At 44.8% G+C, this 27225-nt stretch overlaps 1 protein-coding gene across 2 annotated transcripts; it reads left to right on the forward strand.

Annotated features, from left to right (window-relative positions):
• The first annotated feature begins 202 nt into the window (after nt 1-202).
• TRA2B (transformer 2 beta homolog) lies at nt 203-20994 on the forward strand. 2 transcript variants are annotated; one of them, XM_068421080.1, is made up of 9 exons: nt 203-316; nt 6777-6910; nt 10913-11075; nt 11903-12091; nt 13650-13765; nt 14732-14815; nt 18324-18386; nt 19166-19239; nt 20574-20994. In XM_068421080.1, the coding sequence occupies exons 1-9, from the start codon at nt 281-283 to the stop codon at nt 20582-20584; spliced, it is 870 nt and encodes a 289-aa protein (XP_068277181.1). In that variant the 5' UTR covers nt 203-280; the 3' UTR covers nt 20585-20994. The 2 variants fall into 2 exon arrangements, with proteins under 2 accessions (XP_068277181.1, XP_068277182.1); XM_068421081.1 differs by lacking the exon at nt 6777-6910 and having other exon boundaries at nt 226-316.
• Nucleotides 20995-27225: the final 6231 nt, after the last annotated feature.

A 27225-nucleotide genomic window follows, 5' to 3' on the forward strand; every position in this document is an offset into this window, starting at 1 on the left:
GCCCGGCTGTGGCCCCCCGGGACCGAGCAGCTCCCGAGCCCGGGGCCGGTGGGCGGGTAACCGCCAAGGCCACGGCCTCCGCCTCATGGCGGCGGTGGGCGGGGCCTTCGCCTCGCGGGGGGGCGGGGCCTCTCCTCAGGGCCGCCGGCGGAGGCGGGGCTTTCCCCTCCCGCGCGGAGGCCGCGTCACTTCCTCTGCGGGGAGCGCTGGCGGCGGGGACGGTTGGCTCGGCTCGGCGCGGCGGCTGCGGTGGCCGGGAGCGGCGCGGTGCGGCGGGACGATGAGCGACAGCGGCGAGCAGAACTACGGCGAGCGGGTAATACACGGAGCCTCAGTGCGCTGCCCGGACGGGCCGCCCCTCCCCCGTTCCTCTGACCCCCTCTCTGGGCGGTGCGGTCGCCCCCCCCGTCCCGCGGCCTGGGCGGAGCGGGTGGCGGAGCCGCCGCGGCGGGTGAGGAGGCCCCGGCGGACGCGCGGGAGGCCCGGGGGGAGCGGGGCTTGGCGGGGGGGAAGATGGCGGCTGGCCCGGGCGGGGAGGCGGCGGGGGCGCGCGGCGGGGACGCTCGATCTGCCGACGCGCTCCGTGGTGAGTCCGCCCGGCGCCATCTTGGGCTGGTGACCGGGCGCGCCGGAGAGGGACAAAATGGCCGAGGGCGGCGGGGCTGCGTGGCCCGGGCCTTGCCCCGCCGGCGCCTCTCTCCACGGCGGGGCTGCCTTGGCCCTGCCTCGGGCATGGGGGGGCTGCGGCGGGGCCGGGCGGCCGCTGCTCCGCTCCCCCGTGCCTCCCACAGCAGCGCTGGGGGCCCACGGCCGCTCAGCGCCCCCCCCCCCGAGCCCGCAGCCGGGCTGCGGCGGGGCCGCGGTGCCTCGTCCTCTGTCCCCCAGCCCTGCTAGGTAACGCCTGGGTAGGGAAGGAGCATCCCGAGCCGGTTGTAGCCTTGAGCCTTTGTTACACTCTCTCCAAAGCTGCTTTGCGATTCAATTTTGGCGAATTACTTTCTAAATTGAGCTCCGATTTGCCGCTCCTCGCTCCTGCTTGTAAAATATTAACTCCGCTTCTTGATGTAGTTGCAGCCTTGCACCCGGGTGTTTGGTCTCTTAATTTAATTTAAATGTGACTGCAGTAGTCGAAGGGTTAAACCTCAAACTGAACGTGCTCAGGGCTAGGGTGATATCTTTGCTTTGTGAATCCTGCAGCAGATGTGCTCTTAAACTGCATAGTTACTGCAAGAGGTTACTGTCTGGAGGGAATTTTACTAATATCGCAGTTGAGTTGCTAAACTTCACGTTTGTCATGTACATCTGCAGTACAGATTACCTATACTTGGGGTTTTTTTTAGTGAATCAGTCTTGTTTTCCTTTGAGGTCTTTAATTTTTACTGCAACAGACAAGTGCAGCGCAGAGGTCAATACTGTGGTTTTGGTGGGTTTTTTTTAGCACTAGTCTGTAACTTTTTAACTTACTGCAGCATCAGAGGGAGTTGTGGAGGTGATAAGTAGTTGGAATTTTAACCCTTCACTAGAAGTGGCAAAAAAAAATACGGAGAATGTAATAATTCTGAGTACAAAATTGTAGTGTCTTGTCTTTGTGGCCTTTTCTTGTTCAGATTCACTACAGTAAGGTTTAGTAGTATGAGTGTTACTATTTTAAGGTAGGTTAGGTTAGAAAAAATTGGTCTTCACGAAGCTAAAAATGCTGGATGGAAATGAACGCTGAAAGATAGGGATTAAAGAATAGACTCGTGCCACCCCCAGTATTATCTTTTCATTGATGCCTTCATGTCACTCTTACAACTGGTATATTTTTAGTGAGGGAATATTCTGACTTGCTCAAGGTGGATTTCTGGGTGTTAGGTTTTTTAAAAAATTTGATTTAACTGCTATTGTGCGAGTCAGACTGAAAACCTGTTTAAGGTGGTAGCCTAATTACTAAAGTTTGTCAGGGTAACCTGCATTGTATTTTCAATCAGAACGAGTGGAAAGGTTAAAACCTTCATAGCAAAGTCTTTTTGAAACATCATTGTGCAGGGTATGAGAGGACAGCAATTGCTGTCCCACCCGCTCTTCTGTTTTGTCTTTTCTGTACTTTTATTAAAAAAAAAAAAACAAATCATGTGCAGGCAGTCTTCACCGAGGCTTAAAATGACTTATGTCTGAATTTTTGTGAATCGTAAATAGGTAAGTTGTATGCAATGTACATCGTTGTAAAACTAAAAGATAAAACCACAGAGCTACAAGCCTGCTGTTTCAGACTAGATCAGGGAGTGGCTTTTCTAATGCTATTGCCAGTTTTATGATATTTTTGGCTTACTTAAGGCTTATATTTTACTGAGTCAATTTCTTTCTGCTTTTTCAAGCTGGAAGTGCTAAAGTCTCTGCAGAGTAGAAACAGTGTTTGGATAAATGATCTAGGATATGACTTTACAGCTGTGTGTTAAGCTGTTCCAAGTCCCTGCTGCCAACAAGAATTGTGCTCCTGAAAATGTGTTCCTGCTTTCTCCCTTGTGCTAGTGTTTGTGTAGTCAGTCAGATCTGGGAATTAAATCAGCTGAATTTTTTTTTTTCTGATTCTGTTTCCAGCTGCATTGGTTTGCAGGCTTGATTTGCTTGTGTAGCCGTGAGTCCTAATGTCCTAGAAGAAATACCAGGTGCTTTCAAAAGTAATGGGACTTACTATTTCCACAGCAATACAAACTTGAACTGGTTTATGTCACAGTTTAGAACAAAAAAAAAAGGAAGAAGAAAAAAAAAAATCCCCAAATTCTCTTTTACAGCTTCTACTCCACAGTGGGATTGAACTCTGGAAACACTTTTTAACTGAAGAGACTATAAATTATTAAATGCTGCCAATACTTCAAATACTGGAATACACTTGAAATACTCTCAGTATGCTGTAATAATTGCCACGTTTTTCGGAGTCGCTTGTGTTTTGTTTTTGTTCGTTGAAATTGTACATGTGATTCAGGCGTGGAAGGGTTGGAAAGAAGAGTAGAGGAAAAAAAATAGTCTCATCTTCTTAATACTGAGAGTGATTATGTGATCTGTGTCTGGTTAAACTCTTTAATACGATAGGGTTTTTGTTCATTTTTTTAATCAGAGTAACTTGAATGCTATAAATGCTTAATTTATAGGTGTACTTACAAGGTACTTAACAGATATTTTCAAAAATGCTGATTTTATTGCTGAGTTGTAGCAGAAGGCCTAAGGAAGCAGGTTGAGAAGGTTAGGTTGAAAAGGTTTCTGCTGGATCAATTGCTAAATTCAGGAGTAGAGAGGTTGAAGGAGTGTGAAGTTAGCACAGTTACACCTTGAATAAATCTGACCGTGGTGATGTGTAAGGTGAGGCTGCACCTTTCTTTAGAAAAACAAGTGGGAATATATAAGTTTATAGGGATTTAGGATTTAAATACTAATAATTTTATCTTACATTATTAAGTAACTGAAATCTGTAACTTGTATTCCCGTGAGGAAAAACTGGATCTCAGAAGTGCGAAGAACACCTTGTCCTCACTTCCGTACCTTACAGCTGCTTCTGTCCATGGAAACCTTTTCTGTCTGCTGCCCCCAAAATAATCCTGCTGTTGTGGCATTCCCTGCTTATAGACAGCTGTAACGCATCTTTGAGTGTGCTTAGAGGTGTTAAAAATATCATCCCTACAGTATTACACTGTTTTTAATATGCTTAAAGTATGGAAAGAATAATTTGGAAACCACAAGCCTGGACTTCAGGGCTTCCACCTGAATTCCAGTAATGCCTGGTGAGGGGGGAAGAACTGTTGGTAAAGATCAAGGATCTGGTGGTTTTTAAAATCTACACTTCACAAATTCAAGGTTAGGCAAAAAAAAAAAAGTTATTTAATAGTGAATGCCAGTCTTGATCTGCTTACCAGCAGTGCTTGAATATAGGTAGGATAAAGAAGGTTGTTTCTTCTCTCTTCTTCCACATGTCATGACAGGAGCCTACTTTGGCATTTTTTAAAAAAACTTAAAATTCATAAAGTGAAAGAGCAAAAGGTAGAAAAAGAAACTGTGAAGAACAACAAAGCCAGATAGTAGAAACTCTCCAGTTTAAGCGAGCATGGGAGTGGCTTGTGTGTGTAATGGGGCATAAACTGTCTGGAGTGCTGCAGGCTCCTGGGGCTTGAAATGTTGGGTAGGGAGGTGGGGTGGGGAGGGTAAGAGCTTGGAAATTTTAGGGGTTATTACCAGTAACATCTGGAGCACGTGAGGTGCAGTGAATTCCTTTGAGGCTGAAAGTATAAAGTGACATAATCCTGTAAAATGTCATCGTAGTTTGAAGATAAAGGTTTTGAAGAAGGATGATCTGGAAGCAAAATGTGGATGTTTAAAAACTGGAAAATGTTGTCAAGTCCAAAGGAGCTGGATGAAAATAAGCAGCTGTTTAATTTTCTGATTTAGATATACAGTTGTCTTAAGGTTTTTTTCTTCCTAAGTTTCTTCTCAGATCCTAGGTGTCCAGCTTCCACATCAGTCTTACCATAATATAGCAAAGATCATTCTAAAAAAAACATGTATCACACAGATGAAGACTTCAGTAATTTGCTTATGCTAATACCATTTTGCTACTGATTTCTTCAGAGCTTACTGACTTCTCAAAAGGGTTATGGGTGTGTTTGTGGGCAAGATCCTCCCTGCTGCTTCCCTCCCATCCTGTGTTTCTTGTGTCCTTCTCAGTTTTAGACCACCTGTATTTGGACACGGCTCCTTCTGTCTAGCCTGAATCTGTGAAGACTGTTACGTTTTGTGAATGGGAATATTTTTCCTCAAATTAATAGCCTTAGCTTTGGTTTTTATCCCTTCTTCAATCTTGCTTTGTCTAACTCTTAAAAAGAGAACTGAATATTTTTTTTTTTATGACTCAACTAATACGTTAACTCAGAACTCCGTGGATTGTTTTCTTTTGAAGGTAGTTGTGGGTTTAGGTTAAATTTGTTATTTGTAACTTAAATTAATTCTCAATATTTGCACTGCCCTTTGCGGGGTTAGTCTATGAGGTGGCTATAGTTTAGAACACCTCCTTAAACACTTTGCCAGAGAAGAATATGACCTTGATAAGCTTTGTTTTATATCTGTTGCTTTTGGTATTCATTGAAAATCTGCTTTATCCTGCAAGTTGTGTCCTGCCCTGTCCCCCCAGTATCACATGGTAGGCAATTGTACGCAGCTAAACTTTAAGTTGTGTGGAAGTGGTTTAAACACAATTAAATTTTGGGTTAGCAAATGAATTTCTGAATGCTTAGTGCGGAATGCCCGGTGAGTGGTGAGATTTAAGAGATGTTACAGAGAGAAATCAAGTGATTTTTGAGAAGAATCTGGTGCTCCGGTGGTGTTAGTGAGCATTCTTGGTCAGAATTGACACAAAATTGAGAATTGTTTGGATTTAGGGTAAAAATAGAATTCTGCTGCTGAACATTTAATTTTCTCTAATATCAAGTAATAAAGAATACTTTCTGGTGTGTTCAGACCCAGTGTTTAAGCCCTGTGACTGAAGTGAAGTATATTGTAAGTATAATATAAGTATATTATACTGATGAAAAAAATACATATAAAAAAGTTGAAAATGCTAATTAGGTGATGTCATTACCAAAGAAGATTACAGGTAAATAATAGAGTAGATGGGGTGTTATTCCAGAACAGCGTTTGAGTGTGTTGTGCAGAATTGGATTTTCAGTCAGTGGAAAATTATGATTTCCTTGGAAGCACGAAGCCTGTGTACGTAACCACGCTTGTGCAGGCGGAGTTGTGCTCACAAACCTTCAGACTAGACCTTTAAATGGCAAGAAATGTCCCAAAAAGTAATGTAATCGTAAGTCATTGATCAAAAAGTGCATCAGTCAGTCATCTCTGGCCACAGTAGGGACCTAGCTTGAGTCACTTGTTGATTTTTATCTAAGTATGTGGCTGACAGTGCAAAGTATTTTGAGTTTTCTCATGCTAGAATTCATTAGTAGATGTTCAGTTGATCCGCTGTGCATTTGCTATTAAATATAGGCATAAATAGTGAATTCAGTTGCTTAGTGCTAAGTTAAACTGAATGGACTGAATCTGTTTGTAGACTAGTAGGGCATTTGGTAGATTCAATTCTTGAACTGCATATATAGTAAAAGTCCACAAAACAATTTTTTTTTTTTCTAGTTTCAGTTTTGGCACTAGATTTTATCCTGGAGTTTTTAAATATTCTTCATCCTGTTCTTTTTCTATTAAGGTTAATGTTGAAGAAGGAAAATGCGGAAGTCGCCATTTGACAAGTTTTATAAATGAGAATTATTTGAAGCTCAGGAATAAGTGAAGCTGAAATTTGAAAAAAAAGAAAGTGAATGCATGCTAATTATCAGACCAGAAGTCCCACTTGTAGAATATTGAGCAATTTGTGTGAAGTGGGGAAGATGAAAGAAGTCAGAATTTGAAACGGAAGAATGAAGAAAAGGAATAAAAATGAAGTTAAGATAAGAAGTAATCTGGAATCTGAAAGCACTACGCTAAGTAATTACTAGTCTGTTTATGTGTCCCTGTATATTTTGCTAAACATGCATGCATTATCTGTTTAATAGCAAAAGTATATGCAGGGTAAAGAAGTGTCTACCAGGGAAAAAAAAAAAAAAAAACAACCTTTCTTAAAAATCTAGGCAGTTCTAATGCCAACTGCCCGGACACATAGATATGAATTTTTACCATTTATTTCACTGGAGCTTGTTTACAGACCTTAGGTAAACGAGGAATGGTGTACAAATTAGGCTTTCAATATCTGCGTGCAGGAATCCCGTTCTGCTTCCAGAAGCGGAAGTGCTCATGGGTCTGGCAAGTCGGGGAGGCACACCCCTGCAAGATCTCGATCTAAGGAGGATTCCAGGCGTTCCAGGTCAAAATCTAGATCCAGATCTGAATCCAGGTGAGTTTACTTCTTTTATACCTCTTCCTCCTCTTCGCAAGTCAGATGATGATGTCAGCGGTGAACTGAAGTCCAGTGTAGCCCAGTTCTGTTTCCAGACATAACTGGTGGTCTGTGGACGTTGAATCCAAAGGGACATGTGTGGTTTCAGGATTTGAAAAGCTAAACTATCAAGTTAGATCTTTTTACAGCTTTTTAAGAGGTAGTTGGCTACGTAGGCTTGTATCTCTGCTGATACAGTTTGGAGCTGGCCTGCCTTTTAAGTCTGACAATAATGGCTAGTTTCTGAGTGTGAAGCATTAGGAGCTCTAGATCTTAGTTTTGCATTAAAAGAAGTAGGTGCATCAGCAGATTTCCCATTTTAGGTCACATTATTATGTTTTCTCACTGGCAGCAGTGATGTTTCTGGAGTAGTTAACGGTATATTCTGTGAAAAAGATAAATGTGAATTTCAACAGACATCTGTCTGACCTTTTAAATTTATATTAATTTAACTTGAAAATTACCAGACTGGAAAGCTTTCAAGATTTAGACAGCTTTCCAAGTGCTCAAAAAAAAGTTGTGGAGAAAGTAGCTTGCTTATTGTATTGGTTATGTGGCAAGGCAAATGTGCAGTATGAAAATGCCTTTTGCATTGTATTACCTGCCCTTCTACTCATCTGCTAAACAAGCTGTGCACAGTGACCAAATTCCTCTTAAATCTGTTAACAGACACAACTGAAACATAAAATATGCTGATAGTCTAAAAATAAGGCTAGAAACGTCACTGCTAGCCACCTCACGCTGGCTTTACCAGGTGTGTCATTCATGTAAGAGATAGATATTCGATAAAGAATGAATAGAAAGGCAATAAAACCTGTAAAAGGGTGAATGATGTTATTAAGAGGCTAGGTAATTGAGCACTGACTACAGAAGTGAATGTGTTGATAGTTTCTTTACTCATTTGTAAGCATTCAGGTTAACACGGGTTTCAGCAGTGGGGTTTCCAGTTGAGCTGGTCACAGTGTGTGTATAAGCAATGAATTAGGCTTGTCAAAGCTTGAGGGTCAGGCTGGAGGAAGGATGACCACTCTGGAAGACATTGTGCTATTAGCAATCACCCACGATGGAAAGCTATCAAATCCTGTGTTCAGGTCTCCTTGCAAGATCAAAGTGATCCGTTTTAAAGGCTTTTGTGAGAAGGAAAATACTTGGGAGATTTTGACAGCAGAGGAATGGGCTGGGCTTTTTTGTGTGCTTCAGGCACAGCCACAAGTGTCAAATCACACACTTGGCAATCCCTGTAGCACAAGAATAAAGATGTCAAATTAAATTATTAAATACTTGGTAGAGTAATATCGCTTTAGAGAGTATGAAATCAGAGTGACCTCTGGAATTACTAGTAGTGAGAGATTCATAGGACAGCTCAGGAAGGGTCCAGTCCAAAATTCTGCTCAAGGCAGAGTCAGCTCTGGGCTCGGACCGTGTTCTCAAGGCTTTATCCAGTTGGGTTTTGAAAACCTCAGAGGACAGAGACTGCAAAACACCTTTGGGGAACCTTTTAGTTGTAAAATAACAAACAAGTCAGGACCCAGCCCAGCATGTCCTTCTGCACCTTAATCCATAACGCCTAGGGATTCCATACTCTTCAAAGCACCATGTTTCTCACTTGCAGAATAACCATAATACTGTGTAAGAATGCAATCACAAATTGTATAAAACGCTGGAAAAAGCAAATAAAAGATGTAGAATTTACAAGAGACCTGACAAATCATTTACTCTGAGAAATCACCCTTTAAATAATACCCTGGCAACTTAATTTTTACTTTTTTTATGAACAGAAGTAGAAGCTTATGACTACCACGGTTTCCTGAGCATTTAACAGCTGTCTTGAAAATGCCTGTGGCTGGAAATACTGGAAGAATATTTATTGCAGAGTTAGAGTGTGTTCATTAGCAGATTTGGGCAGAATTGTGTCAAGGCACGTATTTAGAACCAACATACTTACATCTGTTTTCAGTGCCGTCACATGTTTGGATGTGATCATGAGCAGATCATCTAACTCTGGCTCTCGCCAGAGAAATAACCTTGTGAGAACTTTCATATTTCTTGGCAGTTTCTGTTGCAAATGTATTTTTGAGTTACCAGCTTTATAAATTAAACTTTGATTTGGGAACTAATCTGTGTCCTGGCGTATTTATCAGTTGGGGTGTGGATCTACTTGATTTCAAAAATCTGCTTTTATTGAAGTTTTCAGCAGCAGCACAGCAATATTGTTATCTTTGGCTGACTCTGTGAAGTCTAAACAATTCTTAACGAAGGAGTAGGATTTTCAGCTGTGGTGGCAAAGGAGAATAATGGCAATATGACATTTAAGGCAGTGATAGAAGCAGTGCCTACTTAAAATAAGCCTTATTCTCTCACATAACGGGTTGCCTGGGTTAGAAATGTGTGATGGGTGCATTCTGTTACCTGGAACATCAGTTGTATGTTTGCCTTCATTTTTTTTCTGTGTCAGCAGTTGAAATGTGGCTGTGTGCATGTGTTTAACTCCTTTTTATTATTATTTCTGTCTGTCTTCCCCACCTCAGGGAAGTTCTCTCTTTTTTTTTTTTTACTTTCTGTTGCCAAAAATTATTTATTCTTTCTAAATACATAGTTAGAAATGTTGTAATGGGACGTGCTGAAATCGTTTCTTCTGGACACGTGTATATGTTTCAAGTTGAGGAAGACAGAACTTAGCTGGCTCGCTTCTGATGAGGTTGAAGGCATTTTTTTAAGGAGGCCTGTAACATAGTGTATATCATGCAGTGGTGACAGTGAGAAATCCTGACTGTGGAAGAAGCTGTTAAATGCTCAGGAGTAAAAACAGGTTCAGGTTCAGAGCTTCCTTCATGCCAGCGTAGTGGTGGTGGTACTGGGAAACCTGGCTGTGCCACGATGGGAGCTTGTGTTCTTGGTCAGTACTTGCTACCTTGCCTTCTGCAAAATAGAGAAGGACACTTAGACATAAACAAGAGTCTGAAGATTAATGATTTATAGCTAAGAGCCTTTGAATATTAAACTGTTTGTTACACATAGCCCTGCAGGAGTTTTCTTTGTAGTTGTGTGGAATGCACATTATTCAGTGACTGCCATCAGCGTAGTATTCCAGTTTAAGTGCCTGCCCAGCGGTTCAGCTACGATTGCCTGGGTTGGGAGGGCTGAGGGTTTAGGAGAAGGAATTGAAGTGTTCCAGGACCTCATCTCCACCGACCTAGTGCTGTCAGGAAACATTCCTGGAGCTGTTCTGAGGAGGCTCGGGCTGAAATTAGTGAGCAGTTACACCTTTGCCTGAATACACTTAAAGTGTGAACATGTAAATATTCATGAACAGCTAATGGTAAATAACTGTTGAAATACCAGCAGGGAAATAACCCTACTACAGCTTTATGGCTTCAGTTGTGTTAAGCTCTGTTTCAGGGGCGTTGGCCAGACTTCTGTGCTTGTAGTTACGCACTGTGTAAAAAGTGTATTTGCTTTTCAGTGTCACTGAAGGCAGTGCTGTTCAGAGTGCTAGACTAAGCAGGAGTGTGCACCTCTGCAATCGTGCATGCTTCATGTTGAGTCATTTATTCCTGTTCCCTTTTTCTGTTAAGTCTTTTAAAGAAAGCCACCCCAGCTATTTTTAACTACTACTGTAAATGCTGTGACTGTTCTAAGCATACACTGTGTCAAACCAAGATAGCCTTGTTAGAGAAAGTTAAAAGCTATGGGGGAATTAAAAGCTAACTAAAATGGAAGCTGAGGTTCCTGTTCTGCAGTAGAAATGCTCTGAGAGCATCTACAGTAATCCACTTGTAAAGATTTAGCACGCAGTCCTTGAGAGTAGTGACTAAGTTGATTATAGCTGAATCATGTGGTGCAGCAGGTTTCTAGAAAATGGTTATTTAGACATTTTGTTTGTGAATATTTTTGAAGGGTTAAAAAAAACCAAACGAACCCAACACTGTAACTTTTTCCTTGTTCTTTTTTTCCCCTCAGATCTAGATCAAGGAGGAGTTCCCGTAGACACTACACAAGATCCCGCTCTCGTTCCCGCTCTCACAGGAGATCCAGGAGTAGGTCTTACAGTCGGGATTATCGGCGACGACACAGCCACAGCCATTCCCCCATGTCTACTCGCAGACGTCATATTGGAAACAGGGTACGTCTGTTACAGAAGCAGGTGACTCATACATAGTCCCGAATACATCCTGAAATCACTGAATTAATTAATTGGAGTTTTCCAGAAAAACATTCTGCTTCCTGCTCAGGTCTGTGTAAAAGGTGGTGTTGAGGTTAATTGTAATTTGGCTTTTGATAAACAGTAGCTCTCCATAAGTTTGCTGAGGGTTGTGGGGTGGGGGTGTCTTGTTTGGCTTTTAACAGATGCTTTTAGAAGTGCTCCCAGTGCAGGCATCAGTGTACCTGCTGGAATAAATGAGCAAATGTATGCAGTGAAGAGCAGAGGGAGAAACATTTGTGCTTTTCTTGATTAGAAAGCCTGGGAAAACAAAACATTTCATTAAAACGTGATTTGATGGTGTCTTGATGAAATGAGCACGCAAAGCAGCTTGCTTTTAGCTCCTTACAGGCTCAGGTGGCTGAGTGTGGTTCATGCTGAATTAGGGGGAAAAAGTAATAACTAACACGGAGGAAGATGTGGTCCAGGCCTCTGTCTGTGTGTGTGTCTCTCCACATTCAACAGTCATCAGCTAGCCTGCGGAGGGGAAACTTCTTAAACACAGCATCTATTATGTGCTGTAACTGTAGTTTGTAGAGTACCCTGAGAAATGTAAAGTATTTTTGTGAAAGGAGGTTTGTAGGTTTGATTGTAATGGTGTCTTTTAGCAGGTTAACCCAACCTGAACCTCAGCAGTATCTACTTGTTGTTTTGGCTTGAAGCTCTGACATCACAACTTGTGAAATACCTTGTACTGCAAACACAAGCGATTTTATTCTAATACCTATCTCTCTGTCCCCTTCCTTCAGGCAAATCCTGACCCAAACTGTTGTCTTGGCGTGTTCGGATTGAGTCTGTACACCACAGAAAGAGACCTGAGAGAAGTTTTCTCCAAGTATGGTCCCATTGCTGACGTTTCCATTGTGTATGATCAGCAGTCTCGGCGTTCCAGAGGATTTGCCTTTGTGTACTTTGAGAACGTTGAGGATGCCAAGGAGGTGGGTTGGGGTACCGAACGTGTGGGGTGTTTGCTGTGTTCTCAGTTGCTGGGATGTGGTGGTGAGACCCTGGCCCAGGTTGCCCAGAGAAGCTGTGGCTGCCCCCTCCCTGGCAGTGTTCAAGGCCAGGTTGGATGGGGCTTGGAGCAACCTGGTCTGGTGGAAGGTGTCCCTGCCCGTGGCAGGGGGTTGGAACTAGATGGGCTTTAAGGTCCCTTCCAACCCAAACCAGTCTGTGATTCTATGTACACTAACAGGATATAGCCTGGGGGAACTCCCTGTTTGACCTTTCAAATGCTATAGGAGCCTTTAAAGTTCCTTTTGCCTATATGAAATAATCATTATGCAAGCTAGTCCTCAGTATCTTCTCTTCCCTGCCTTCTGAGGACCTAAAAAACACTTGGCACCTCATAATAAACGTCAGAGGCTTAGTACTGTGTACGAGAGGGGCATGAATGCTGGTCCCTGTGCAGGCTGAGCTGTTGTGTAACTCGCAAAAGCAAACTTCAGGCTAGCCATAGTGCAAACCATGCCAGCAAGGGAAAGAAAATAGAAACACAGGCTCTCTGTTCTAATTATGAGATGAGAGTTCCTTCCTAACTCCACGTGTGATCTTATATTTAATGACAGGCGTGTTCAGAGGGGACCAGACGGATGTTTCAGAGGTCTCTTAGGAGCACTAACGTGCACTCTGCTGACTTGTAGTGCCTCAGTCTGAAAGGGGAAGGTGGGGAGGGAATCTTTTCTGAAAATAAAAGGCCAGGCAAGTGTACGGTGGCTTCCTGGTCCCTGCACATGTCTCTGGGAAACCCTAAGGGAGGCAGTAAATTGAAGCAGTGTCAATACCCTATAATAAATTACGGGATTTGTGCTTACAAGTGCTACAGAATGAACAGGGGATTCTACACTCGGGGCAGCCCTTGGAGAGCAGCATGCTTATGGGCTGTAACTAGGCTTCTATTCAGTGTAAATTCCACTACTGAAGTCTCTAGTGTCATCTTTTCCAAATTTGGTTTGAAGACTTCCACGTTAGGTTGGAGCTTTGGTTGTAGGTCCTGCTAACGTGGCAGAAAAAAACCCCAATGATTTGGGTTTTTTTACTTCAGATTTACTTATGACTTCAGATATTACTATATTCAAGGTTATGGTAGGTTTTGAGGAAAAAACAACTTAAATCAACATAACAGTGCTGTTTTGTTAGCTTACAAATGCTTTGCTTCATGTTGCCTGTTGGAGTTGTTACATCTCCCTACTTAAGCATGTTCAGAGGTTCCTTTTAATCATCTTAGAAACAGAGGTACTGTAACAGTTGTTAAATTGTGTTCCTTTCAGGCTTTTTATGCAATATAAGTCATGTTTTACGTGGTTACTCAAGCTTATATCCAGCTGGCCTAGAAGGTCTTACAGTTTATGTTCAGTGTTACATGTAAAGGCATAAGTGAAAGTTAGATACGTGCATCTTAACTGAGCCATTTTAGTACTTGAAGCAGTGGTTAGAAACTGGTGTTGGTAATAAAGTTCATACCTGCAGCTGATTGTATTTCATCACTCCGTTTAGGCAAAGGAACGTGCCAATGGAATGGAGCTGGACGGAAGAAGGATCCGGGTGGACTTCTCCATAACAAAAAGACCTCACACACCTACCCCTGGAATCTACATGGGAAGACCCACTTAGTAAGTTACTTGTGTGAGATTTTTTTTCCAAACCAGTACAGGATAGGATTGTCAAGTCTCCTTGACAAGAGCTGTGCTAACACTGATGTGGTTACCTGGCAAAGCTGCTGAAAACTAAAAAACTCAGCTGATAAAGGAGGCTCTTCAGAATTTAAAAAAAAAGACTACATGTGGACAGCCATCAGTAGTAATGCAGATCTTTCCAGCTCTTTAGGAGTTAATTTATACGGCACTTAGCAGTGACTGATACAGGGTCAGCCTGGATTACAGTGAGCAGAAACCTGTGTTCCTTAGTTATGCAGCCCAGGCATGAGCTAGCTAAACATTTAAATAAGTCTACAGTGAGGTTTTTTTGACAATTTCTAAATTACTTTCAGTTGCTGCCTTGTGTACCTTCAAATATGGGTGTCTTTTGCAAGCACAAGTTTTCACAGAGTGAATTAACAAATACTAATTAAGCAGCTGTGTGGCGCAGTTTGCCCTGTCCACAGAGTACACTTTTGACTCGAAGTTGCCAAGAATGTAAATTGTTTTCCCAAGTCATTTCCCAGTTGTGTTTTCCCAGTGCTTTCAGCTTACGGTACTGGTGGTTACATAGTTAATGTTGTGCTGAGACTGCAGGTTATTTTTTTTTAATCAGAAAGTTTTTCCAAAAGGAGCTTTCTGAGAGTTAAAAGTGAATGAAGAGTTGTCACAGAATGGAATTCCTCGTGTGCCTGTGATATCAAAAGGTTAAGAGGTTTCAGACCAAGGAGGAAAGTAGCTATGTGAACATTCAAGCATTTTAAAAAGCAAGTAGTTCTGTTCCCATCTGCACTGATGGGAAAGTAGGAGTGCTCACAATCATTTCAGCTATGAGGACACCCAGTTAAAATAGTGTGTACTTAACTGTGTGCCTACTGAAAAGCACTGCAAACAGTGTTAATGTTTTCTGTTTTAAGTGTAATTCTCTTTCACTACTTGTAGTGGCAGCTCACGACGACGAGATTACTATGACAGAGGGTATGATAGAGGGTATGATGATCGTGACTATTACAGCAGATCGTACAGGTGAGGCAATATTTGTAATGCTCGACTGCTTTTTAAACTCTGCTTTCTCATCTACATTTCTACCTATATAAATGTTACTCAGTTCATACTACATATATATATATGCCAAAATATTTTTGCATTCACTGTCATTCTGGATTCTTACTATGAAATCTTGACCAAAATGACTGCTCAGTCCAAACCAGGTTGAGAAACACTTACGTGATGTTTAACCTGGGGCATGAGTTAGTCCATAATGCTTTTTTAATCTGCATTAAGTTTTGAAAAACAGAGTATGTTCTCTATACTCTCATTTTAAAAGAATCTTTTGTTGGTTCATCTGTTAGCAGTGAAATGGTGGGGATACAGGTGCAGATGTAATATTTGTGGTGGTATCACAGTGCCAAGTTACATTTTGAGTGTAGTGTAGTAGCCAAAAAGTGGGAGATTTCAGTGGTCACCAGTATCCCCTACTAATAATCATGGCACCTCAAATGTTGCCAAAAAGGAGGAATCAGGGATTGGAACGTTACCTGTTCTGTGTTGGACATGTGCCTAAAAAAGCTTTTTTAACATACTCTGTCAGGTGGGATGTGTGTGTTTGACTTGAAGGACTCACACCTCCGATTTCTGTCTGTCTTCAGTCTAAACTTCTGTGTTTAGACTTGTCCCCTGTGAAATCCTCACAATTTCTGGGGCACTATTAAGCTGGACACAAAGATAAGAGTTGATTTTTTTTTTTTTTTTCTGTCTGCAATTACCAAACGTTCCTGTAGTTGCAGAATTCTGTAGTAGGGCTTTCTAAGTGGTTTGCAAAGCTTAAATGCATCAGCGATGGGTGGATTTAGGATTGTTCCCTGATGGCAACCATGTATTCGTGGTGAATTCAAATGGCATTATCACTTTACAGCTTGAAGACAAAAGAAATAATAAATTCTGTGATCTCAGCTTCCAGTGTACTCTTTCTAGTACAGTGTACTTGCTTTCTAGATGTAGAAAAAAGTATCATCTTTATACTATTATTGATAGTTGTATGGCCATTGTGAGTGACTGAGGGCAGGTATCTCCTTCCCCTCCCACTACTTCTAGCCACAGTTTCTCCTTCCCCAGCTGTTGGCATTGCTTCCAGGCCGTTTCTCCCCTCCCTGCCTTGCTTCTACAGCGCTTCAGTGCTGCTGTGTGGGCAGGGAGGGGTCAAGGTGCTCTACATCATCACGGTGAATGCATGACAGAAGCGTTCTGCTCACGTTTCTGGGAAGCAAAGCAGGCATTAGGGTATTTCTCTGCCTCTAACAATCCATTTTCTTGAGACATCAGTGGTTTAAACATTTTGGAGAATTGTAGCAGCTAAAATCTGAAGTTGATTCCGGCCACACAAGAACCAAGATGTGTTGAGTTTCACTTTGCCAGCGCTTTTACATGGGCTTTCATACGTGGTAGATGGCTCTTTGACCAAACTTCCAGTTTGTTTCAGAGCACGAGGTACAAAAACTTGCTTGGGATAGTTAACATAGCCCTTAATGTACTAATTAACTGAAATCTAGTGGGTAAATTAACTGAAGCAGCTCGCCAAAGTGTTGGGGAACAGAAGACTTGCAGCATAGCCTGCTAAGCAGTCTGTAAGTGGTGCTTCCAGCTTGTTTTTGTGTGTTGTGTTCTGATGTGAACCCATCAAATGGCAAAGGCACCTAAGGGCCAGCAGAAGATGTGGGGCCACGTGGCGTTTGCGAAGAGTTTTACACCATTGGTCTTTATTCTTGTGCTTCTTCACAGTACAGATTTCCTTAGGGTCAGTCAGGGTGTACTGGTTGTCCTTGAAAGCTGTTGTTTGTTGCGTGCGTGTTCTTGAAATGTAATTTATTCCTGGTGTAGATTATGGCATGGCTCTTAGTCTTTAGTGCTTAAGTGTTACTTTTTCACTCCTGAGAGTGAACAGGGGCTCAGAGGTTTGTAAAACATTATCAGAAGTTGTAACTACCTCAGTTCTGGGTGCGTGCTAGTGAGAAGAGTTGCAGACTGTGGTGGTGACTGAACATAAAGAAGAGTACATGTGTTAGATGAGGAAGAGCAGGCTGGTAAGAAGTGATGTGAGAAGTGAGTGTAGCATATCAGAGTTCATGGCCATGCCTCGGTCACGTGCTGGGCGACGTTCTGACCTTCCTACGCGCTCTCTTACCCTGTGTCTGTTGTGAACTAGTGCTTTGGGGTGGAAATACTCACAGTAGTGACAATTCCAGCAAGGGTGATTTCTTATTTCCTATCTGAGAAAGAAAAAGGGAACCCCAACAAAGCACGCCCCAATTTTTAAAAGCTCACTGCAGATCCTTGATGTCTTTTCATAGAAGATATTAGATACTGGAAGACTGAAAGTAAGGCACAGATGGTTTGTGTGTGGCTAAAAAAATATCGTGGTCTGCCCAGGTCAGCTACCTACTCTCTCATCCTGCCAGGTACTGGTCGTTTGAGAGGGGTAGTTGTGTGTGTGTGTGTCGTGAGTGCTTCCTTGGGGAGGGGAAAGTTAGACTTGTTAGAGATGCCCTAGAGCGTTGCATACTAGTACTCCACCCTAGCAAATCAATTGCTAACAATTACTTTGCTTTCCTTGCCCTGTGTGTGGTGATGCCTTAAGGGAAATACAATTTCAGATGGGAATTGTCATGTTAAAGCTTTAATTTCTCCTCAGTGCCATGGGATGCTTAATCTTGGCTGGAAAAGTATCTGTAGACTAAAGAATAACCTTTAAATAAAAAAAAAAAAAAACAACTTGCACACTGACTATCTACCAAATGCAGGAGACTTTAAAAAAAAACAGGAGATCTGCTGATTTGAAAATGTGGTTTAGTGTTTGGGGGTTCTTTTTCATATGATTTACGGCCTTTTTGAGCTGCTGTGAGACATCGGCAGTGACTGGTCCTAATCTGAACTTGATTTGATCTCCTCCTGATAATGCTTTACTGTATCTAAACCTCTGGAGGTACTAGCCCAACCACTTAATATACTGTTAAATACTATAATGTGTTGTTTCAGTTCTAGGCAGCTTCTGTATAAGGAGAGGTTGTACCTCTGTTCTTAAATGCCCTTAAACACAAAGTGTTAAAATGTAAGAGTGGGTTTTTTTTTTTTCCCTGTCTCCACCTTGGAATCAACTTTTTCCTCAGGACAGTGAGTTGATCCTGCTGCTTTGAAAAAATAAAATGGAATTGCTTGCCTCAAGTGGGTGAGGATCTGAGAATAGAAACAGCCTTAGGATCTTAAAATGCTGCTTGTTGGAGGGTATGGCATCGTAAAATACAATATTGGTCAGCTGGAACATGACATTAACTGCTCCTTGACACCGAGTTCAGCCAACTCAGGCCAGGAATACATAAAAATGAAGATAGTGAAGTAATTCACCATTATCCAGTGTGAGAACCAATGTGTTCTTGTCTTCACATCATTTTCTTATGCCTGACGATGCTTTTTGCTTGTACAAGGAACTTTTTGGTTATTTTTAAAAGTTTCAAAAGTCGTTTTGGTTTTGTATTCGCAGAGGAGGTGGTGGCGGCGGCGGAGGAGGCTGGAGAGCTGTTCAAGACAGGGATCAGTTCTACAGGTGTGTATGATAGGGAAGTTTTCAGTGGCTGGTCAACAGTGGAAATATGTTTTTTGATATCTTATACATGATATTTTTTGAGTATTCTATGAATCGAGTCTAGGATATCTTTAAACACATTAACAGAAGCTCAGTGGATGCTGAGCACTGGCAGCTCTTCCGTGAGCAGTGCAATTCATTTCAGGGTTCCCTCATCGCTGCATAGAGGGGAGACGTTAGTATAGGGACAGGTTAGTGTGGCTTTGCCCAGGAAAAACTTGTGATTTATGCCAAGAAGTGAATGTCCTGAACGCTTGGGGATTTATTTTTTTTTTTTATTAGGAGATTAGTGGAACTAGGCAAGGAAAGTGCCTGGAACGGAGGGGTTTGGGGGTGGGGTTGGTTGTAGCAGTGTCTGCTACTCAAATCAACTCTTCATCTCGGAACAAACAACTTAGATTCAAAGTTTAGGTGTGATTTGGCTTAACACTGCTTGTTTGGGGTGTGAAACTAACCAAAACAACTTGTTTGGCCTGAAGCTAGAATGGCAGGCGGTCAAATTGTGAACGCAGGAGACCTTGTATTGCTTTTATTAGTCCAAAGTAATATTACTCTGACCCAGTAATAAAAATAGCGTTAAGAAAATGCAAATCTTTGCTTTGTTATGCAGTAGAAATGTTGATCAGCTCTTTTTGTGCTCATTAGCTTTCCTAAGCACACCCTTGATACTAGGATCGGGTTAGAGGTATCCATGTAGCCTCTCCCAGGCTCTAACGCAGGGGTTGTTTCCTCTTTCCCAGGAGGAGGTCACCATCCCCTTATTACAGCCGAGGGGGCTACAGATCTCGATCCAGATCTCGATCCTATTCGCCTCGTAAGTACTCTGAGCTCACATCTCAAAAGCAAATTTCCACTTCTCCTGAGGGTTTGTGTCCATAAAGACTGCGGGACTTCAGTGTGGTGGTTTTTTTTTTTTTGAACCATGGTTCCCTTTAATGTTTCATCGAGCAACCGACAGCCTTGAGGACAGAGCAAATATTTAGTTTGCAAGAAAATAAACCAGGTAATACCCCTTGTTACAAAGTGGGAGGTACCATTTCTTTCTGTTACAACAGGAGTCCACAGTACGTTGACAGTTTGGTCGCCTCTGGGACAACAAGGCTCAATTCCCAACCCTCACACGTTCTCACACTGCAGCTAAATTTCCCAAGAGGAGGTTAACTTCATTTAAGGCCCAGATAGTGTGGGGTTTTTTTTCTAAATTGCTTATTTACGTGGAAGATAAAGCTGCATTTTGATGGCAGAAATGTAATCACAGAATCATAGAATCAAGCAGGTTGGAAGAGCCCTCTGGGATCATCGAGTCCAACCCTTGCCCTGACACCACCATGGCAACTAGACCAGGGCACTAAGTGCCATGGCCAGTCTTTTCTTAAACCCCTCCAGAGATGGTGACTCCACCACCTCCCTGGGCAGCCCCTTCCAATGGCTAATGACCCTTGCTGAGAAGAAATGCTTCCTAATGTCCAACCTGAACCTCCCCTGGCGAAGCTTGAGGCTGTGTCCTCTTGTCCTGTCCCTAGTTGCCTGGGAGAAGAGGCCGACTCCCACTTCACTACAACCTCCCTTCAGGTAGTTGTAGACTGCACTAAGGTCACCTCTGAGCCTCCTCTTCTCCAGGCTAAACACCCCCAGCTCCCTCAGCCGTTCCTCGTAGGTCAGACCCTCCAGACCCTTCCCCAGCTTGGTCGCCCTCCTCTGGGTTGCTCCAACAACTCAACATCTTTCTTGAAGTGCGGGGCCCAGAATAATAATAATAATAATAATAATAATGAATAATGTGTAATAAAACACAACAGCATTCCTAACATACTCCCCTTGTAGTGGATGGAGAGGGAGTGAAGAGGTTGTGTTCTCAGAAAACAAGTGTCACCCCTTTTACTGCCACATGGGGAAGCTGAAAAAAACCCAAACGGGGTGAATTTTGGGGTGAATTCTTTGTGCACTGGGGGTTTTCTACCCAAAGGAACTTCCTGGCACAACCATACTGACTGCTGGGCTTTGTCACAGGCAAATCGTAAGGTGCACGAACTCGATGTGGATTTGAGGGGTGGCAGTGAATTGAGAACTCTTAATTAAACCTGTCAATCCTTGGAAGTCTTAACAGTGGAGTGTAAAAATACATATATATTTTGTTTTTCCTTTCAGGTCGCTATTGAAGCATGACACATAGAGGAATTTCTAGCTACGGCCTTTTGAGTTGAAATTGCAAGTTTGTGGACAATATTTTTATTGTCTCTTCTGTTTAAACAAGTGAACAGTGCCTAGTGAATAGGTGACTTTTACACCTTTTATGAAGACTACTTCTGTGATGTTCAACGCTGTTTCGTTCTGCATATTTGTGTAGTTCGGTGCTTTGTTTCCAGTTGTGTTTTGGAAGGAGTATGTTTTGCATGTATTTTTTTAGTCTCGATTTTGACTCCTGAAAGGTTTCTATTGTAAAGACAAACTGTTCAGTTAGGTTTTTTTTCTACTGATTCCAAGGTATTCTGAAGATCAAAACCTGTGTAAAATGCTTTCCAAAAGTGAAAAAATAAAATAAAAAGGAGTTTGGTTTTTCTTTTCCTAATTACTTTTGCCAAGTTATGGGTTGAAAAGAGACTACAGCGCTTCTGCTGTGTATTCTGGAATAACGTTTCAAGCCCAGAAGTAAAATTCACCCTAACTTTGTGTTGCTGGGTTGTTCTCTGGGTTGTAACACCTTCAGGTGTGTGAAATCACTGCGTGGAGAGGTCTGTGTGCGAGTGGTACGGCCGCAGGAGCGAGAGATGTCATTGAGCAACGCTTGTGGTGAACTCTTGGTAATGCTCTTGAGCCTTGAGCTCTCAGCAGATTATCACCTGTAATGTGGAGAGCTTGAAATAAGGAGAGGGCTTTGGTAGGAGTAGATAACTATCCACTTAGGGAAGGGGATGAAATAATATCTAGACTACTTTGGTTTTTCTTATAGATGCCAGGCTGCCTCTGCTGCTGCTCTCTCAGATTTTCAATGCAAGTTCCTCTCCTTTTACCTGCATAGCAATTTCCACACTTTTTTTCGTGGACTAAGAGCAGTTACAGGACCCTGCACACCTTTATTTGATGATTTTCTTTCCCCTGTTCCTCTATGGGAATGGAAGAGAGAACTCTCAGTGCATTTCTCTGCCATTTCTAATCACCTTTTGTCTTCCTGTGCTTTTCAGATCTAGTTAGATCTTTGTGTGCAAGCTTTCAGTAATTTAACTTGAATAATTCCTGATCCTGCTGGCTGTTCTCGCGGAGGAGAGTGGAAGGATGGCACGCAGCGTTGCGCTGAGGCTGAGGTTTATCTGGTAACGTGATGTTGATTCTTTGAGCACCGTCTCACGCTTGTCCTGGTTTGGTTTTCTCAAGTGCTGTTTTCATACAGCAACTGCCAAGGGCTTGCACTGGAGGGTGAACACTCAGCAGCCTCACTTCCCCTTGGTAGTCTAACAGTCCTGTCAGCCTAACAAAAACCCAGAGGGAATCCCAGGGCGAGTGTTCACATACTCCCTGAGCAACATCCTGCTGCTTCTAGGAGCAGCCCGTCACTTGCTGTCCTGTGAAGGCGAAATTGCACTGAAGGCTCTTCGTTATGTGCTCCTGAAGTCCATGTCTCATTTTTAAAATAACTCATGTTGGTTTTCAGCTGCTGAGTTATCTACTGGATTTAAAAGTTTGTGGACAAACACTACATGGTGTATCTGTCATACCGTGTAGTAAATCTGTGCGGTTAAATCTATGGCCAGGCTGGATGGGGCTTGGAGCAACCTGGTCTGGTGGAAGGTGTCCCTGCCCATGGCAGGGGGTTGGAACTAGATGAACTTTAAGGTCCCTTCCAACCCAAACCAGTCTGTGATTGATTCTATGATCTAATTATTTTTTTTAATCTTTGGTTGGAGGAGATGCATTGAGCTTTGCTCATTGGTTTATGGTGAGAATAGTTGTTTTTTTGTGTAGAAATAGTGGTATACTCACTTCTGGACTCAAAAAGTGATGTTCTCTGCTGTTGTAGGGAAGAAAATGCTTTCCCCTTTCGCTCTCAGAAGCAAAATGGATTTTTAAATCCATATCTTAAGTCCAGAATGGACACCAGGATTTCAGCAGTGATTATTTATAACTGTATCAGCAGTAGCATCCTGGCCAGGGCCGAGCTGCTGCTCCCGTTTACACGTCCCCTGGAGCGTGTAGCCGAGAGCATCCCAAATCCCTGTGCCAGGTCCCTGCCTGCTGTGGGCATCTCGGGGCTGTGGTGCCACGGTTCTCCGGGAAGGTGGATCCCACCCGCTGGTGCTGACCTTTCTCTCTTCATTCTTTCAATTTTTCTTAGTCATGGTCTTACGCTTCCTTTGAATCACCCGGCAGGGGCTGACAAAGGCCGGGCGAGAGCACGTGTCCTTGGGTAAAGGTCTTTTATGTTTCAGTAAAATCAGGATTTCATAACTTGCCGTGCAGTTCCTGGCAGCTGAGTTCATCTGATGGCAGCGTCCTCCCACTCCCCTCCCTGCACACTGATACCTGGGGGACTTCTGGGATCCACGACGGAGCTGTGTCCTGCTCTGGAGGAAAGATGACCTTCACTAGATGGTCTTTAAGGTCCCTTCCACCCCAAACCATTCTTCTAAAGCAAGCTTTTCCTCCGCAAAGGCTACAAAAGGGAACGGGGCGGGTGGTGTCGGTGCCCAGGTGCACCCTAAAATCCATTTTAAAGCTGTCTTGAGGCTTTGGGGAAGCAGCAGCTCCCGTGCTCCTGTAGCCTTGGGGTGGGGAGAGCCTTTTGTCTGGGTGTTTTCCTGCTGCCGAGTCACTTCAGTGCAGAAAGGGCCCCTGGTCAGATGCTCCCCGGCGTGTGTCATGTTGCCCTGTTAACGCAGGAATGACAGATTGCTGTGGTATGTCGATGCGCTTCGAAACCGCCTCTGAATCACTGCTGCATGGCCTGACGCTCTGCCGGCGGGTCACGCAGAAACCCATCGCAGGGGAAGGGCGAGGTGGGGAAGCATCCCCTGAACTCGGGCAGAAATCCCACCGGCGCTGGGGAAGCGTCCTCTGCTCTGGGTCCCTCATCCCCCTGCTCCCCTGGGCACCCTGTGGGGGTGACGTTGCTCGAGGGACCTCCTGAGCATCGTAAGGTGAGCTTAACAAGCCGAAATTAACTTGAAACTGGGTCTTAAGAGTGCCTGGGTCCAGGGAATGGAGAGCACAGGGCTGTGCCTGGCCTGGCACCCCTCCCACAAGCAGCTTTCGGCTCTGCTCAACCTCATGAGTTCCTAAAAATCCTCTTTTTTTCCCCAGCAACTCCTTAATTGGCGTTCAAGCAATTTATTTTGTGGTTCCCATTTCAGTTCCAGCAAATCAATGGCACCAAAGGCAGATACTCCTGCCCCAAGAGCTGCTTTCGGAGCCAAGAGCAGCTCATCCTTCTTCTTCCCTGCTTTAATACCATGGGTACGGCTCCTCGAGGCTCACCTGGGTGTCCACTTCTGGCACTTGGCCTTTGCTCCACCACCTTAGTCCTAGACATCTGTACCTAGACATCACCTCTGGAGCGTCACCGAAACGTTTAGCCTGTTGGGAAGGAGCTATTGGTACAGTCTCTGTCCATCATTCCCATCCTTAAAAAGGTTATAAGTTATTTTTTGGTTGTGCTCGGCCCCTGTAAGAGTGTAATTAATGAAGACCCAGTTATTAATTCAACCACCCAGCCACAATAGTTGCTTTGCGCCTCGGCATCCCCCAGTATTAAGAGCTGATGACCTGAAAGCTGCTGAAATTCTGGTTTTTCAACCAGATTCTGAATTATTTTTCTCAACTACGCTGTTTGTGATGGATAATCTCACCCTACCGAGGTGCCTCAGTGCTGACTGCAGCCGGTTCGGTGATGCTCTTCCCTTGTCTCCGTAGCAGCTGCTCGGTTTTCTTGCTTCACCGTACCCTTCCCCTTGGCTTGAGGCACAACCCACCATCCCCGCGCTGTCCCTTTCTCTGTCCCCTTCCCAACTCCCTCTGGGGATGGATGCTCCAGCTGCACAATTCAAGCAGAGATCCCACCACAGATGCCCCAGCCAGGCCCCCCCCAAAAGCATCCATTAACAGGAGCCCAATCAGTGCCCTGACTGCACGTCCCAGTAAGACCAGTCCAGCAGAAAAGGGCGATGAAACCTGATTGAGCTCAACCTGCCTCCTGCAAGACAGGCTTACCAATGGCTCCGGATAAAAGAGAGTTGTGGGCCAAACCCATTTCTCCTGAGCTTGGAGGGACTCGGGAACCCCTTGGGCCAGCACCAGGGTGGATGTGGTGGTCCCAGATGTTTTGTCCTACCTCCAGCCAAGGACTGGCACCACCTCCTTCTCTTCCCCTGTCTGATCCACCAAATACTAATTTTTTTCCTCATTTCTCCTGTCTTTTCCAAGCAGCCCTTCACACACACGAGCCCGTTATCTTGTCCTCCTCCTCCAGACTAAACAAACCCTCCTTCAACCTTCCCTTGCTCTCACGGGGCTTTTTGTTTTGTTCTTTTTATCAGTCTTGCCACCACTTCCTGGACTCATTCCATGTCAGCATCTCTTTTCAGAGAGGAATGATCTCGCTGAACATCTGCCCTTAGAAGAGGACAGAATCAGAATCACAGAATCAATCAGGTTGGAAGAGACCTCTGGGATCATCGAGTCCAACAACTTGACTTTCCTGCCAGGTCCTGCACCACCTTTGGGACCATTTATCCCAAGCTTTCCCTGTGTGGTTGCTGCCTCACCAGCTATTTTGTGTCAGTGCTCTTAAACCTTCCTCCCCAAAGCACATACTTCCCTTGACCTTCTCATCCGCATCAGGACCGTTCCACCAAAACTCTGGGAAAGAGAGTAACCGACTCCATAGGGTTGGGAAAACATCTCAAGAAGGTTGTTGAGCTCCTTCTGCAAAGCCAAAAATCAAGGGCAGGAGGGATGAGATCATCCAGGTAACTGCAGATTTTTCCTACGTTACATCCAGCTCCTGCAGAAGACTTGAGTCATAAATGAGTAGTGCAACCTGTGGGCACTAATTACTCAAGAAACCTCAATTTCTCCTGCTGCTTCCTGGTGGCAATGACCTCACGGGATGAAATGGTGGCCCCCTGCCCTGTTACTGTCGATAGCTTGTCACTGAGGATGAATTAACGACCCGGACGAGGGTAAGCCTTTTTTAAAAGGCCATTATCAACACGTTTCAGCCTAAAAGCACCTCAAAAAGGTGCTGGGGATGGAAGAGCCCCCAGCCCCGCTGCTAAACGGCAGCTCGGCAGGAGCTGCGCTGAAAGCAAAGACGAAGAAATCGGAGGAGAAAGGATTCTTCTCGCTTTGCATCATCGCAGTCCAACCACATCTATTTTTGCTACACGCGTGGCATCAAGCACCCGTCACCGCTATTCCTACCCCATCCAGCACCTCCGCATGACAGGGGAAGGGCGGCAGCAGGGATGGAGGGCGGCAGAAGGGAGTGTCGCTTGCCATTGTCCTGCCACAGTCACAGTCACAGCCCCGATGCAATTCCATAATGATTTGGTTTTGTATTCTCAAGAAGAGAGAGAAAAAAAGTCATTTAACCTGCCTTTAATTAATTAATGCAGCCCTCAGAGGGCGAGGCAGGTCGTGACACTAACCTTTGGTCACTTGAGGACATCCTTCAGCAGAGCCCCCGAGAGCCACGTGCCCCAAAAGCTACCACAGCCATCGACCACCGGGCTGAGAACGGGCAAAACTCAGCGCCGGGATGTCGGAGCATCAGCTCGCCATTTCTTGAAGCCTTTCGGATGACGGGCTCGCACGTAGCGATGGCTGATGAGCCCTTGGTCGGGGCTGGTTTGCGCACTTGCACCTTCCAAAAAAGCACATTTATGACATGCTTTTATTTATTTACTGATCTTTTTACCTCAGTTCCTGGGCGAGATGGTTTCCCTCTCCCTGTAGGAACTCTGGAGCGAGGACAGAGCGGGATCTGCCAGTGGGACACTGGCGCTGGGCAATCTGTTGGACATGGGGTGTGATGGGTTTTAGGGCAGAGGTGTTGGATGATGGGCTCGTGCATGGCAATGGCTGACGAGCCCTTGGTCAGGGCTGGTTTGCACACTTGCACCTTCCAAAAAAGCACATTTATAACACGCTTTTATATATTTACTGATGTTTTTACCTCAGTTCCTGGGCGAGATGGTTTCCCTCTCCCTGTAGGAACTCTGGAGCGAGGACAGAGCGGGATCTGCCAGTGGGACACCGGAGCTGGGCAAACTGGGGGAGATGGGGCTGGGATGGGTTTTAGGGCAGAGGTGTTGGGGTGTGCAGGCAGGGCCGGACCCCCCCCCCCCATTAAATGCCCTGGGACCCCTCTCCGGGGGGGGAGGCCCGCTGGAAGCCGCTTCTACCCGGGCTAAGCACCCCCGCCCCGGGGTGAGGAGCTGCCTCCGGCTCCCCCCTGAGACGGGGACACCCCGGCCCGGCCCCACGGCGGGGGTCTGTCGGCCCCACCTGCCCCCCACCCCCCCCAAGCCCCGCCAGCCGCCGGGGCGGCCCCGGGGCCGGGCGGCTCCGTGCCGGCGGGGGCGGCGGCGGGCTGGGCTGGGCTCGGCTCGGCTCGGCGCGGCTCCGCCCGCCGCCCGCCGCCGTTACAGGCTGCTGCGGGCTCGGGGTGTGGGGTTTGGGGTAGGGCGGGTGGCGCAGAGCCGTAACCCTCCCGTCCCCGTGGCTCTACCGGCCTCCGAAGGCGGGGAGGAGAGCCGGGGTTGGGGGGGGGGGGGGGGCTGTAAGGTGTGTGGGGGGGTTGTCCCCC

The sequence above is a fragment of the Nyctibius grandis genome, chromosome 32 (genome assembly GCF_013368605.1).
Source record: "Nyctibius grandis isolate bNycGra1 chromosome 32, bNycGra1.pri, whole genome shotgun sequence".
Lineage (NCBI taxonomy): Eukaryota > Metazoa > Chordata > Aves > Nyctibiiformes > Nyctibiidae > Nyctibius > Nyctibius grandis.